Here is a 13,133-nt window from a genome sequence, read left to right as displayed (position 1 = left end):
ACTCCATACAAAGAGAAAGCTGACAACATGAGACTCCATACAAAGAGAAAGCTGACAACATGAGACTCCATACAGGGAGAAAGACATGAGCCCTCATCAACTTCCTAAGACAGAAGGTGTAACCAGTGTCACTGTCACCAGCTTCTGCTGCTGTGCCCTCCTACACTGGGACAGGCTCAAGCTCAAACTGTGAGCCAAGGTTAACCCCTTCCTCCCTGGAGAGCGCTTTTGTCGGTTGTCTTGTCACAATGATGGGATAAGTCTTTGAAATCAGAAGGTAACAATTGAAGACCCAGAGCCTGTCTGCCTTTGGCTGTCTTGCTGAGATATCTCCCTTCCTGAGCCTTGAATACAAAGAGGATGGGAATGTGCTCCCCAGGTAAAGGCTCAGAGCGGCCATGTATTTATGCCTGCCAGTAGTCCCGACCTCAGTATGCTTCAGGCCTCCTGAGGTCTCTGCGAGCTTGCAGAAAAAGCCTTCCCAGACTGCCACAGTTTGATCTCAGTGGTCAACCACATAGAATCCTATTTAGAGGCCACTGAGGGAGGGTGAACAGTAAGAGCTCAGGGGAAATCCTCCAGGACCCAAAGCATCCCTCTTGGCAGGGGGCTGGAGGAGACCCTCCACCCATATCCCTCAACCAGCTGTGGGCCTCCCTGCTCCTCCACCCCGGCGCCTGTACCAGTTGGGGTGGGGGCAAATTTTCCTGTTTAAAGCTGAAGGGCCATTGAAGCCGATGATCTAAAGGACAAAGCTATCAAATCACCCAGTCGGCTCCACAGACCTGGTGCTCCCTTGGATAGAAATTGAAAGCCGATCCATGATTTTAAAGGGGGCTAACCAACAAACCAACCACAAGCAAGGCTGATCCCTAAGTGGGTACCACTCAAGTAAGTCCCAGCCCTGGCTACTTACTTACTCAGGTGGGTGACGGTTTCTCACCAGCGCTCACTTCCTCCTCCTGACCCGAGAGGAAAACTCAGCCACAACTAGCAAATACCTAGCTCAACTGAAGGGCCATAGTGAAAACCTGGGGAAGAGGCTGCTCATAAAACTTTCAGCAGCTCCAGAATCACTGGCTAAACAAGCCACTGCAGACATTAAAGGCTTCTGTGCATTTAATAGCAGAGTCCATTCTAAAATTCCCTCTGCACTCCGCCACGGAGAGAGCTCTCCTAATGCATTGCCAACTGGTACATTCCTCAAGAAGGCCGTCAGAAAGAAATAACTCCACATGCCAAAGTACAGATGCTCAGAGCTGAGGCAAAGAGCGAACCAAACGTGTGAATACACAGAGAGAGAACGTTTCTCCACGCTTCTTTTTTAACCTTGGCATTGGATCAACCGTTGAAGCATGAGACACGCATCCTTACCCACAAAATCCAGGAAAATGTTTAAGCCCTGAAGTTTGAACAGTACATAAAGAACTTGCTCAGAATGCCTGCCCTGGACATAGAGATTAATAAAGCAATTTACTGCAAAAAGTATGTTTAAGGGTAGACCATGTAGGCCTCTGTCACCTGTGAGGTTTCATTTCCCCTTGTAATGACCTCATGAGAAATGGAAGCTGTGCGTTTGGGCAATGGATTTGCCAGATCAAGCTGCTGTAACAGACAACAGATATTCATGGCCTTACCATTCTGCCTTGGAGACTGGAAGCCCAAGGTCAAGCTCTCTCTCTCTCTCTCTCTCTCTCTCTCTCTCTCTCTCTCTCTCTCTCTCTCTCTCTNTGTGTGTGTGTGTGTGTGTGTGTGTGTGTGTACACCTGTCTGTCTTTTTGTCTTAGATAGTGTCTTTCACTCTGTATGACCTCTTCTTGTTCATGTGTATCCTGGTGTCTCCTCTTCTTAAGGGCATGGGTTGTATTAGCTTAGGCCCAGCTCAGCCTGTAATTATCTCCTTGAAGCTTGTACTCATAACTTCTCTCATTGCTATGACCGAACACTTAGAGAAAGCAGCTTGAAGAATGCAGTTTCTTTTGGCTGAGAGTTTTGAGGCCTGGCCGCAGGAGCCTGGTCAATGACACTGTACCCCACTCAGCAGAGGGAGATGAATGGCCACACTTTGCTTGCTAGTTCCGTCCCTCTGTTTATGCAATGTGTCCCAGTTGAGGAGCATGGTGCTCACCTCCAGAGCAGACCTCTGCTCCTCCGTTGAATCTTTCTGGAAACATTCTTAGAGATGCGTTTACATGGTAATTCTAAATCTAGCCAAGTTGGCAAGATAAACTACCATCAAAAGGTTCAATCCCCGAAGACATTTATGCTGAACATTCAGGCTTCACCTGTGTGTTTGGGGACATCACTGCTCAGTTCATAACAGCAGGTGGACATTCATACATGCATGAGTGGTACAGCCAGAACTTCTTGAATCCCAAAGTTCCTCTGTAAAGAGCCTGCAGCCTCTCCCATGCCCTCAGATACAGTCAGGAAACAGAGGTGTTCCTCCGCAAGAACAGGTACAGAGTGACAGGGGGTTAATGCCACAGATCTGAGCTTCATCCTGGTGAGCTAGATGGCAAAAGACTTGCACGTGCTAGACCTCAGTGACCAGAGTCAACTGAGGATCTGTCCAGATGTTGCCAATTGAGATTGGCTCTGTTAACCTAGTTTATCAGTGCAAAATTGATACTGGGTTTCCTGCCATAGACTAAGAGTTTGATTCCATTACCTGAAAAACAAACAAACAAACAAACAAACACCCAACATCTCATTTGGACTCTTTTTTTTCCCCCTTCAAACTGACAGCTAACGTCCTGGAAGGTGATTCCATGGACCAGGACGTGGAAAGCCCAGTGGCCATTCACCAGCCAAAGTTGCCTAAGCAGGCCAGGGACGACTTGCCGAGACACATCAGCCGAGACAGGACCAAAAGGAAAATCCAGAGGTATGTAAGGAAGGATGGGAAGTGCAACGTGCACCATGGCAACGTGCGGGAGACATACCGATACCTGACGGACATCTTCACCACCCTGGTGGACCTAAAGTGGAGATTCAATCTGTTGATCTTTGTCATGGTCTACACAGTGACGTGGCTTTTCTTTGGGATGATCTGGTGGCTGATCGCATACATCCGGGGAGATATGGACCACATAGAGGACCCCTCGTGGACTCCCTGTGTCACCAACCTCAACGGGTTTGTCTCTGCTTTTTTATTCTCCATAGAGACAGAAACCACCATTGGTTATGGCTACCGGGTCATCACGGACAAGTGCCCTGAGGGGATTATTCTCCTCTTAATCCAGTCTGTGTTGGGGTCCATTGTCAACGCCTTCATGGTAGGATGTATGTTTGTGAAAATATCCCAACCCAAGAAGAGGGCAGAGACCCTGGTCTTTTCCACCCATGCAGTGATCTCCATGCGGGATGGGAAACTATGCTTGATGTTCCGCGTGGGGGACTTGAGGAATTCTCACATTGTGGAAGCCTCCATCAGAGCCAAGTTGATCAAGTCCAAGCAGACTTCAGAGGGGGAGTTTATTCCCCTCAACCAGACGGATATCAACGTAGGGTACTACACGGGTGATGACCGGCTCTTTCTAGTGTCACCATTGATTATTAGCCATGAAATTAACCAACAGAGTCCCTTTTGGGAGATCTCCAAAGCCCAGCTGCCTAAAGAGGAACTGGAGATTGTGGTCATCCTGGAGGGAATGGTGGAAGCCACAGGTAAGATGGGTTTTGCCCCGGGTTTTCTGTGAGAAATGCATTCAGCTGAGACCCTCAGGTGTGAATACTGTGTCTGCCTGTCTTCCCACCTTAAACATGCTCTGGGATGTCTAACCATTTTGCTTTTCAATTTTCCTAAATTTAAGACTTGGCTGGTGGTGTGGTTGTTGGTTTTTTGTGTAGAAGAGTTTTGCCTGCATGTATGTATGTATGTATGTATGTATGTATGTGCGCCGCTTTCATGCCTGGTGCCCATGGGGGCCAGAAGAGGGCACCATATTCCCTATAACTGGAGTAACAAAACAGCTGAGGCACAGTAGGATCTGAGAAACTGAACCAGAGTCCTCTGCAAGAGCAGCTAGTGCTCTAAACTGCTGGGCCATCTCTCCAGCTGCCCATTCACCTTCTTTAAAGCTGTTTAGAAGGCAAATTAATGGTGAATTGTTAATGCATGTTAAACTTCCAAATACTTAATGAAATTAGATTTTGATCTGTGTCTGAGGCTTATTTTGAATGATTCTAGAGCATTTCTCATTTAAATATTTGTAGCTGTTTGTTATCAAGCCAAACGGGAGTTAAACCTTTCAAAAAAAAAAAAAGTGAAAAAAAAAAAGCCTTAATAAGACTGCTATTTTTGCCCCTTCTTTGGCTATCTTTCATAAGCCCTGAAGAAGTGTTCTTTTTTTTTTTTTTTCTTGTGTTAAGTGTCTCTCTACACTGAACCTCCCAGCCCTTAGCAGACATTCCCTTTGCAGTAGAAAGGGAAAGGGGCTAAAGGTTTGTTTCTTGGGATCCTATGAACCTTTCTGGTGGCAACACTAGTCATGAGCTTGTCAGAAGACATGTGACATGTAAAATGCTCTCGGGGCTTGGGAAATGGCTCTTTCCTTGTCTTTGTCACATGTAAACTACACGTGTGCTCCACATTCTGAGAACAAAGTCCGTCCTCCCACATTCATTGGTAGTATTCTTCAAAATAGTCAGAAGCCTCGAACGGAGCTACAGACCTCTCAGAAAGAATCAAAATCCAACCCCATTCGCTAGTTCCGAGTCAGAAGCCCCCAGCCCAAAGCTCTAGGTTAGTCTGTGTCCTGGGAAAATGAATTCTCTATGGGTTGGCTCAGTTCATCATTAATCTGGTATCCTTTTCCAAAGGGAAGTCCCTGGTCCTGTGCTTCTGTCCCCCTGTCCTCTGTACCAACAGAAAGCAAAGTCACACCTCCTACCAAGTCGTTCTTATGGGGAAGAAACAACTTCTCCAATAAATATTTAAAGTTCAGCAAACTGAAAATGTGAGTCTCAGTGGTCCAGGACTTCCCTTTCCACAGAAGAAACAGAATTTTAAAGAATAAGAATGTGCAGTTGGCCCTCTATATCTAAATAGCCCATATTCATGGATTCTACCAACCATGGGTTCAGGACATTTTAGACAAATGTGGTATTGATGCCAGGCAGTAGTGGTACACACTTAATCTCGGCACTCAGGGAGCAGAGGCAGGCAGATCTCTGTGATTTTGAAGAGCCAGCCTGGTCTACAGAGAAAGTTCCAGGACAGCCAGGGCTACCCAGAGAAACCCTGTCTCAGGAAAATAAAAACAAGAAGCATCTGGTATTGAATGCCATCATTCCCTAAACAATACGGTATAAATGTTTATGTAACGTTGTATTATAAGTATAAATGTTTACGTAACGTTGTTTTATAAGTATAAATGTTTACGTGATGTTGTATTATAAGCAATCTAAAGATGACCTGAAGTGTGTGGATGAGTGTAGTGTCTACGCAAACACAACTGTTTTATAAGAGGGACTTATGAATTTGAGGATCTGGGTGCCTTTGGGGAGCCCTGGCATCGATGCCCTCTGGATATGAGAGACAGATGTATGCTTGTCTCACACCTGCTCTGGAGCTAGGCACGGGCCTGGACGGTCAGCATGGAAAGGGAGTGGAAAGGGAACTCTCTCTGGGGGGAGCAGCTCCAGCCAGCGCTGGGAAAGGAAAGAATATTGCTTACTTCTGACTCACAAGCTCTGAGTTCCTAAAAGGCTTCAGTCTGGATTTTGTATAGGAACATTGGCCTGCATTTTTTATGTTCTCCTGGGGTAATGATTGACTAAAGCAGAGGGGAGGGGGGGAGGAGAAAGGGGAGGGGAGAGAGAGAAGAGGGAAAGGAGGAAGAAGAGGAGAGGGAGAGGAAGGGGAAAGAAGGAGAGAGGAGGGGAAGGGAGAAGGAACAGATGAGAGAGGAGGTGGAGGAGGGGAGAGAAGGAGGGGAGGGAGGGAGAGGAGAGAAGGGGGAGGGGAGGAGAGGGGGAGAGGGAGGGGAGAAGATGAGAGAAGAGGAAGAGAATGAAGTAGGAGAGGAAGATGAGAAAGAGGACAGTTGGGAAAGGGAGGGGAAGGTGCCCCTTTGAGATAGAGAACCCTGTCACTGTCCAGCAGAGTAGCAAGCTGGTCTGCACCCTGGGGGGGGGGGAGCACAGGGACTTGGAATCCATCCGCCTAGTGGTGTCTGTGGAGACAGAGCCTCCCACAGTGCGTGCTGGCCCTCACCGAGGTTCCTTCCCACTGGACAGGACTTGAGGATGGTTGGTAGGTGAATCTTCCCATTTCTGACCTGTGCACACAGGAATCCGTACCCCTGGCTCCCAGTGCAACTCCAACAGCAGCAGCCACACTCTGCCCTCCCTCCAGCCAAAGCCCAGCCTCCAAACATAAATGAATCTGAGCAGGGAAATCATGTGTGCACTGTCCCTGGGGTAGGCCTTGTCTTTCTGATGACAGCTTCTGTGGAACAAGACTATCCGCAGTGAGAAACATCCTCTTTATGATAATTAACAGTGATATTTGCCTAAGAGCATGCTCGTCTTTCTGAGGGTTCTTACCTGGGAAGTTGCCAGCAAAGAAAATCAAACCTCTACTGCTCATGAGAAAAGACAACGGGTATTGATTTTTTTAAGTATGTATTTTAATATATTTTAAATATATATGTATGTATATATATATATACACACATATTTATATGTGTGTGTATAATATATATGCACATGCATATTTTCCTAATATGGTTTGTAGAGAAAAGGTCTTTAAGAATATTCCAGGGACGGGGCTGGAGAGATGGCTCAGTGGTTAAGAGCACTGACTGCTCTTCCAGAGGTCCTGAGTTCAATTCCCAGCAACCACATGGTGGCTCACAACCATCTGTAATGGGATCTGATACCCTCTACTGGTGTGTCTGAAGAGAGCAACAGTGGATTCACATATATTCACATACATAAATAAAATAAATAAATCCTTAAAAAAAAAAAAAAAAAAGAATATTCCAGGGACATTTGGGAGCTGGATATGTTTTGGACCTTTCCACAGGGGTTTCATACAGTTCAGTTCCCCTTCCCACATACACATAACTTTTGCAGGACACGATCTTTGAAAATGAAAACCACAATTGGGATTACAGGCAATAAAAGGAAGGAAAATTTTAAAGGAAGAAAAAAAAAAACACCTCAATGTCTCAAAGCCACAGAAAAAGAAAACTGTGTGAACCTTGGGAAAAGGGATTAAGAGGGTTCCAATTATTCACTGGAGTGCAGGGCTGGAAGTCAGGGGCCACGGTATACTGGCCCAGAACAGCTTCCCAAGAGCTCAAGACTTCTCTCAAAACTGTCTGCCCTGGGCCAGAGAGATGGCTCAGTGGTTAAGAGAACTGGATGCTCTTCCAGAGGACCCAAGTTCAGTTCTCAACACCCACTGAGATAGTGGCTCATAACCACCTGTAACTGTGGTTGCAGGGGATCCAGTGCCCTCTTCTGGCCTCCAAGTACACTGCATGCATGTGGTCTATAGACCCATGCACATAAAATAATAATTTTGAAAAAGTTATAAAAAGCCTGTTTCCACTGACCGTGAGCAACTGTGTCCAGGATCTATATTAATTTCCCTTGGAATTTCCCTTGGAATTTCACACGTGTATACAATATATCTCGATCGTAGCCAATGCCCATTCTCCACCCACCAAATCCGGATCACTCCCCACCACAACCTCCTCCAACTGGAGAAGGGCCTGTGAGCCCCGCCCCCTCCGCGCTGGACCCGTCCCCTCCACGCTGGACTGTTGACTGGCCTAGATCCTGTGCACCTTTTGTGCCACAGCCTCTGTGAGTTCCTGAGTGCTGTCACGACCAGGAGACATTGTTTCACAGCTCTCCTCCCTGACCACTGGCTCCCACAAACTTTCTACTCCCTCTTCCAGAAAGTTCTGAACCTGCGGAAGCAGGCATAGGGCAGGGGGTGTCCTGTTTGTGGCAGAGCACTTCAGTCTTTTATTCTCTGCACTTGGACATCAGCAGGCCCTATCACACACACACTGTGCTCCTGGCAACCTTAACAACGGCATATTCTAGAGACCTGAGATGTCTTACAGAGACCCAAGCACCAAGGCCAGGGGTCTGCTGGGAACTCAGCTAGTGGGACAGGCAGCGATTACTCTGTGGGAACCCCATGTCCCAAAACCAGGTGCACTACAGACTCCAGTTCCATTGTAGAAAATGAACCCAAGGGGCATGGGTTGCAGCCTGCTGGCCTATCACACTAGAGACTCTGAACTAGACCCCCAACGCCGCCATATATAACTGGGTGTGGTGATACATGCCCGTAATCCCAACACTCCTGCAGCAGAGGCAGAAAGATCAGAAGTTCAAGGTCATCCAAAGCTATGTGGTGAGTCCCAGGACAAAATAGCATACAGGAGACCCTGTTGAGAGAGAGAAAGAGAGAGAGCCCCTTGGAGGCAGAAAGCAAGCCTTGTCTGTCCTATGCTATGAAGGGATCCCATCATAGTTGGACCAACACCAGTAAAGGACAGGCACACATTCTCCAAGGGCCGTTATATCCTGGCCCTGCCTGCAGTCCGGGGGGTGGAGTTAGACGCAACCTCCCAAGAACCTTCCAGTCATGTGAGTCTATTTTTGAACATAAATCAAACCCTGGAAAATTCTGGCATCAGCCACCCAGACACCCCAGAGCTGGCTGTGTGTCATCTGCAAATATATTTTTGAAGGGCCCTTTATGTCCCCGACGCATGGGCAATTTTGAGGTAGTGGTGTTTACAGAAGGTTTCTTAGCTACGTAAACAAACACGCTCAGCAGCTGTGGCAAATGTGCGTTAAAATAGTGGGGCATTCATACAGACTGTTATTTATAGAGGGCAAATGGGCCTCACAGCGAGATGACAGCCACGCAGTGCTGGGCTCAGGGCCAACCAATGCCTCTCTGTAGCCTTTCTGATTGAACTTCCATATTTACCCTCAGTGATTATGCAGCTATGACAGGCAGCCTGGCCCAACACCCTGAACGCATGCCTCGGCGGCACAATCCTGCTCTGAGCCTTGTTGGGCTGGGGCTTTACACTCGCTTTATCTTGAAAACTGTACGACTGACAGAGAACTGAGCCGACTGGTCTCACAACTCCATGGGTGCCTGCCACCTGTGTCTGATAACTGTCAGTTCAGGGCCAAGCACGTTACATCCTAATACTCTCCCGCACTACAGGGCTTTTAGCTATAAACGTCTCAGTTCAGGGCCAAGCACGTTACACCCTAATACTCTCCCGCACTACAGGGCTTTAGCTATAAACGTCTCAGTCCTTTTCTACAGAAGGTAAGGACGCTTCATCTTTCAAAAGATAAATGCAGGGTGCTTTGCTTGGTTGCTTGGTTGGTTGGTTGGTTGGCTGATTGATTGATTGATGGCTGATTGCCTCAATTAGGAGGGGCAGTGTACATGCCGAAGCATAGGTGTAGAGATAGAACACTCATGGGAGTTAGTTCTCTCCTCCCACCACATGGGCTCCAGAGGATAGGACTCAGGTCATCAAGCTTGGTAGCAGACACCTTGATCTCCCTGGGACAGGTCTCTTTAAATAGAACCAAGAGCACTGGGGTCGTGGCCCAGGGGAGAGCGCTTTCACACAGGCGTGTAGACCTGAGTTCTCATCTTTGGAACACACATAAAGCTGAGTGTAATGGTATTGCATCATTAATCCCAGAACTCGAGGAGAGGAGCACCCCACAGATCTCAGGGACCAGCTAGTCTAATGTATACGCAGAGAAACAACAGAGCTGAGACAGGAGATGAGGACAAGCTGTCCTACCCTGTGCCATGAATCCAGATGCAACACTCTTGCCCACGTGCACACACACTCTCACACACTTGGGCAAATATACACACAAACATACAGATACACACAGGCACACTCACGCTCATGCACACATTCACAAACACATACAGACATACACATATAGATGCACACAAACATGCATATGCACACACACAGATATACATACACGTGTATGTGTGCATGCACATGCACACACACACACACACACACAAGTTAACTAAGTACAGTTAGGGAAGCTCTTTTCTCAGCCCTTCAGGCTTTTATATTTTTTTCCATCTGTGATTTTTGTTTCTTCCCTAGAAGTTTTCCCCAGCAAAGAGAACTCACAAAAGATTCAAACACTGCATAGAAAACTGGAGAAAATGGAGCCCAGGGAGGTGCTGACTATATACCATCCCATGTCAGTCCTTCTGTGTCTGCAGATCCTGCATTTAAAGAGTCAATACATAGTGTCTAAAAATATTTGAGGAAAAAAAACACATCTGTTCTAAACAGGCAGAGGCGACTTCTTGACGTCATAACGCACTATACAGTATAGATGCTATTCCTGTGCCATTGACATTATGGGAGTTATTATAAGCAGTCTAGAGAATATTTAACATATGGGAAGATATGTATAGATTCTATGCAAATTCTATACCAAGATATGTTTATATGTTAATATATTTATGAGGACTTAAGCACCTGTAGATATGGGTAGCTCCAGAAACAATTCCTCATGGGTACCAAAGAGCAGCACGCAGACCAGGCAACAGAAATCACTGTTCATGTTACCAAGGAGGCCAGGAAGCTCCAGAGATGAGGGAGGACAAGCTGCTCCACCCACTCATGGTGTGCTCATGTAGAAAGACTCTAGGCACAAATCACACCACAGAGCACGGGGCTTCTGAGAAAAAAAATCTTCACTTGGCCCTTGATTTAAGGATGAGGAAAGGGGGGTGGTCCAAGTGCCATACTATGATGTGGCTGAGGTGAAGCGGGCTCAAGGGGCTGATGTTGATGGGGAGCCCTCTGAGATCATTTCTGGGTATCCTCAGTGCTATGGCTTATGAGGGTTCTATAGAGAAATGAGCCCAGAAGAGAAAACTACATTTAATTGTGGAAACCTCAGGCATTGATCAATTGATACACTTGTATCCTTTCTCCCTGGGTTTCTCTTTAAGTTTCCTTTGTTGCTTCCCAACTTAATCAATTCACTTTAAAATCCCTGATGAGGTTTGCAACAACCATATATTAAAGCAAGATGTGTTGTTGCAGGGCAGTTCTGAAATCGAAATTAAGCAAAGTCTATGAGAACACCCTGGGAGACAGACCCCCATGCTGCTGGGTCTTGGGTCCATGAGCTGCTTTTATTTGCTGCAATCAAAAAACGCTAGTCTGCTCTGATGGGAAAGGAAACGAGACTCAGAGTCTGAAGGATCACACAGCCGAGGGCTGATTTCATACACTCTTCCCAGGCTGGATCATCCCAGCCCCCACAGTGTCCAGATCTTAGTTCCTCCCTCTGTTTTCACAATCTGTACTTCCTCCAACCTAGGCAAGCTAGTATACCCAGATTCGCAGTTTGGTTTTGTTTTCTTTTCAGAGCTGTAAGCCCAGTGACCTCACCTGGGAGGAAAGTTAAGCAGTAAGACCCGAAACGCTAAACTCTGGGGTAGAACACCTCTGCAGAGACAGCGTCTCTACAGAGAGAGAGTGGGGAAATCACAAATGTCAGAATCTTACTTCTATACCTGGAGAAATCTGCCTGTCTGTTCAGTGCCGGTTTCAACTCCTCTGCCAAAGACTTCTTTCCAAGATACTGGTATCCGCTATCCAAGGAGTGACTTAGGCCATATATAAACCAATGGCACTGCCCCCATAAGACCCCATAGAGTAAAACCTATGGTCTTCAACAGCTGGGGAGCCTGTGGCCTAGCTCCCAGTGTGAGGCTGAGGCCCTGGAGACTCATGCCTGCTCACCTCCTAACATGACCTCTGTCAATATTTCTCAGGCTGGGGAGAAGACTTGGTCCACAAAGAGCTTGAGGTCTTGACCTGGCTCCCTAGCATCCAAGGCGGGTGTGGCCACCCGCACTCCTCATCCCAGAGCTCAGAAGGAGGTAGGCAGGCTCCTGGAACTAACCAGCTCAGCCTAACAGCCGATCCCAATGAGAGGCCCTGCCTACAAAAGAACAGGAGGTGGCTCCTGAGAAACAACACCCAGGCTTGACCTCTGACCCCTGTGCACACCTGCAAGCACACGGGCATCGGGACACGCATGTGCAATTGCAAACAAGGCAAACTCAGAGGGCACCGAGAGAATCCCATAAACTCAAAAAGTTAGGAGCCAAGATTGACGATTAACGACTCGGGCTGAAAAGACTAAGCCACTGGATAGAACATTTCATTACTAAAACACCTTACTTGAATATTATTGCTCTTCTTTCTGCAATTGGACCATGCAGAGAGCCACAAAGAGATGCCCAGAGATTATTAGTGATGGTCACATGATATACACGATGTGGACTCTAACCCAAGGCCCCATCAGCTCAGACCCAGATGCTGATGGTGTGTTTTTTTATCTTACGAAGAACAAGCTGCATCTCCCCTTGGAGACAGGTGTCAAACACCACAGTGGCTCTAATCACCACGTCCTTAAGTCAGGGGAGTTTTATTATTTCCTATGAACGCCGAGTGGTAACAACGGATTACCAAGGAAGCAATTCAACCTGACAATTCTAACCACCCAGAAGAGGATCGATGGGGGAAAGCACGAATTATGTATGTGTCAACATGTGCACACTCTGGCCAAGCAGCTCAACAGCCAGGAGTGTTTCTCCAGTTAGCCCTGCCCTGGCATCCATTTATGATCCCGTCTGTTATGTCAATTACCCAGCTTCTTTCTCAAAAATAATATCCCTCAGCCATAGACCTACTCATCTGTGTCCTCTTCAATTTCAACCCACAATTACATCATCCACTGGCTTGCCTCAGTTTCTTCAACTCTAAAATGGGAATGGTGATGCTGCTTCCCCCCGCCCGCAAGCTGCCCACCCCCTGCCCCGTGACCTTCCTAGGTACAAACTCAAACCAGGGCAGATTATTTCCTTCTCATAGGCCACACAGTGAAATGCAATAAAGAACAGAGCATTGTAGGGAGGCAGAGGGAAAGACCAGGCCTCACTGAGAGGCTCCATTGTTTCCGGGGACTTTGAAGCTTGGATGGAATGTCAGATGACCCCCTTTGAAGGTGCTCTGAAGAGTCAATGTGAAAAATATTGACTGATGTGTGCCTGTCCACAAGCCAAG

General features: G+C 47.2%; 1 protein-coding gene across 1 annotated transcript in view; it reads left to right on the top strand.

Moving 5' to 3' along the window:
• Positions 1-13,133, top strand: part of Kcnj6 (potassium voltage-gated channel subfamily J member 6) — a 233,405-nt gene that overhangs the window by 161,007 nt on the left and 59,265 nt on the right. The window contains exon 3 of the mRNA XM_021209484.2: positions 2,749-3,669. Within this exon, the coding sequence (XP_021065143.1) occupies positions 2,749-3,669 (921 nt within the window). The remainder of the gene's footprint in view (positions 1-2,748; positions 3,670-13,133) is intronic.

This window comes from Mus pahari, chromosome 12 (genome assembly GCF_900095145.1).
Source record: "Mus pahari chromosome 12, PAHARI_EIJ_v1.1, whole genome shotgun sequence".
Classification (NCBI taxonomy): Eukaryota; Metazoa; Chordata; class Mammalia; order Rodentia; family Muridae; genus Mus; species Mus pahari.
Note: the sequence above shows the minus strand (reverse complement) of the source record. Positions and strands in the feature narration are given on the sequence as shown.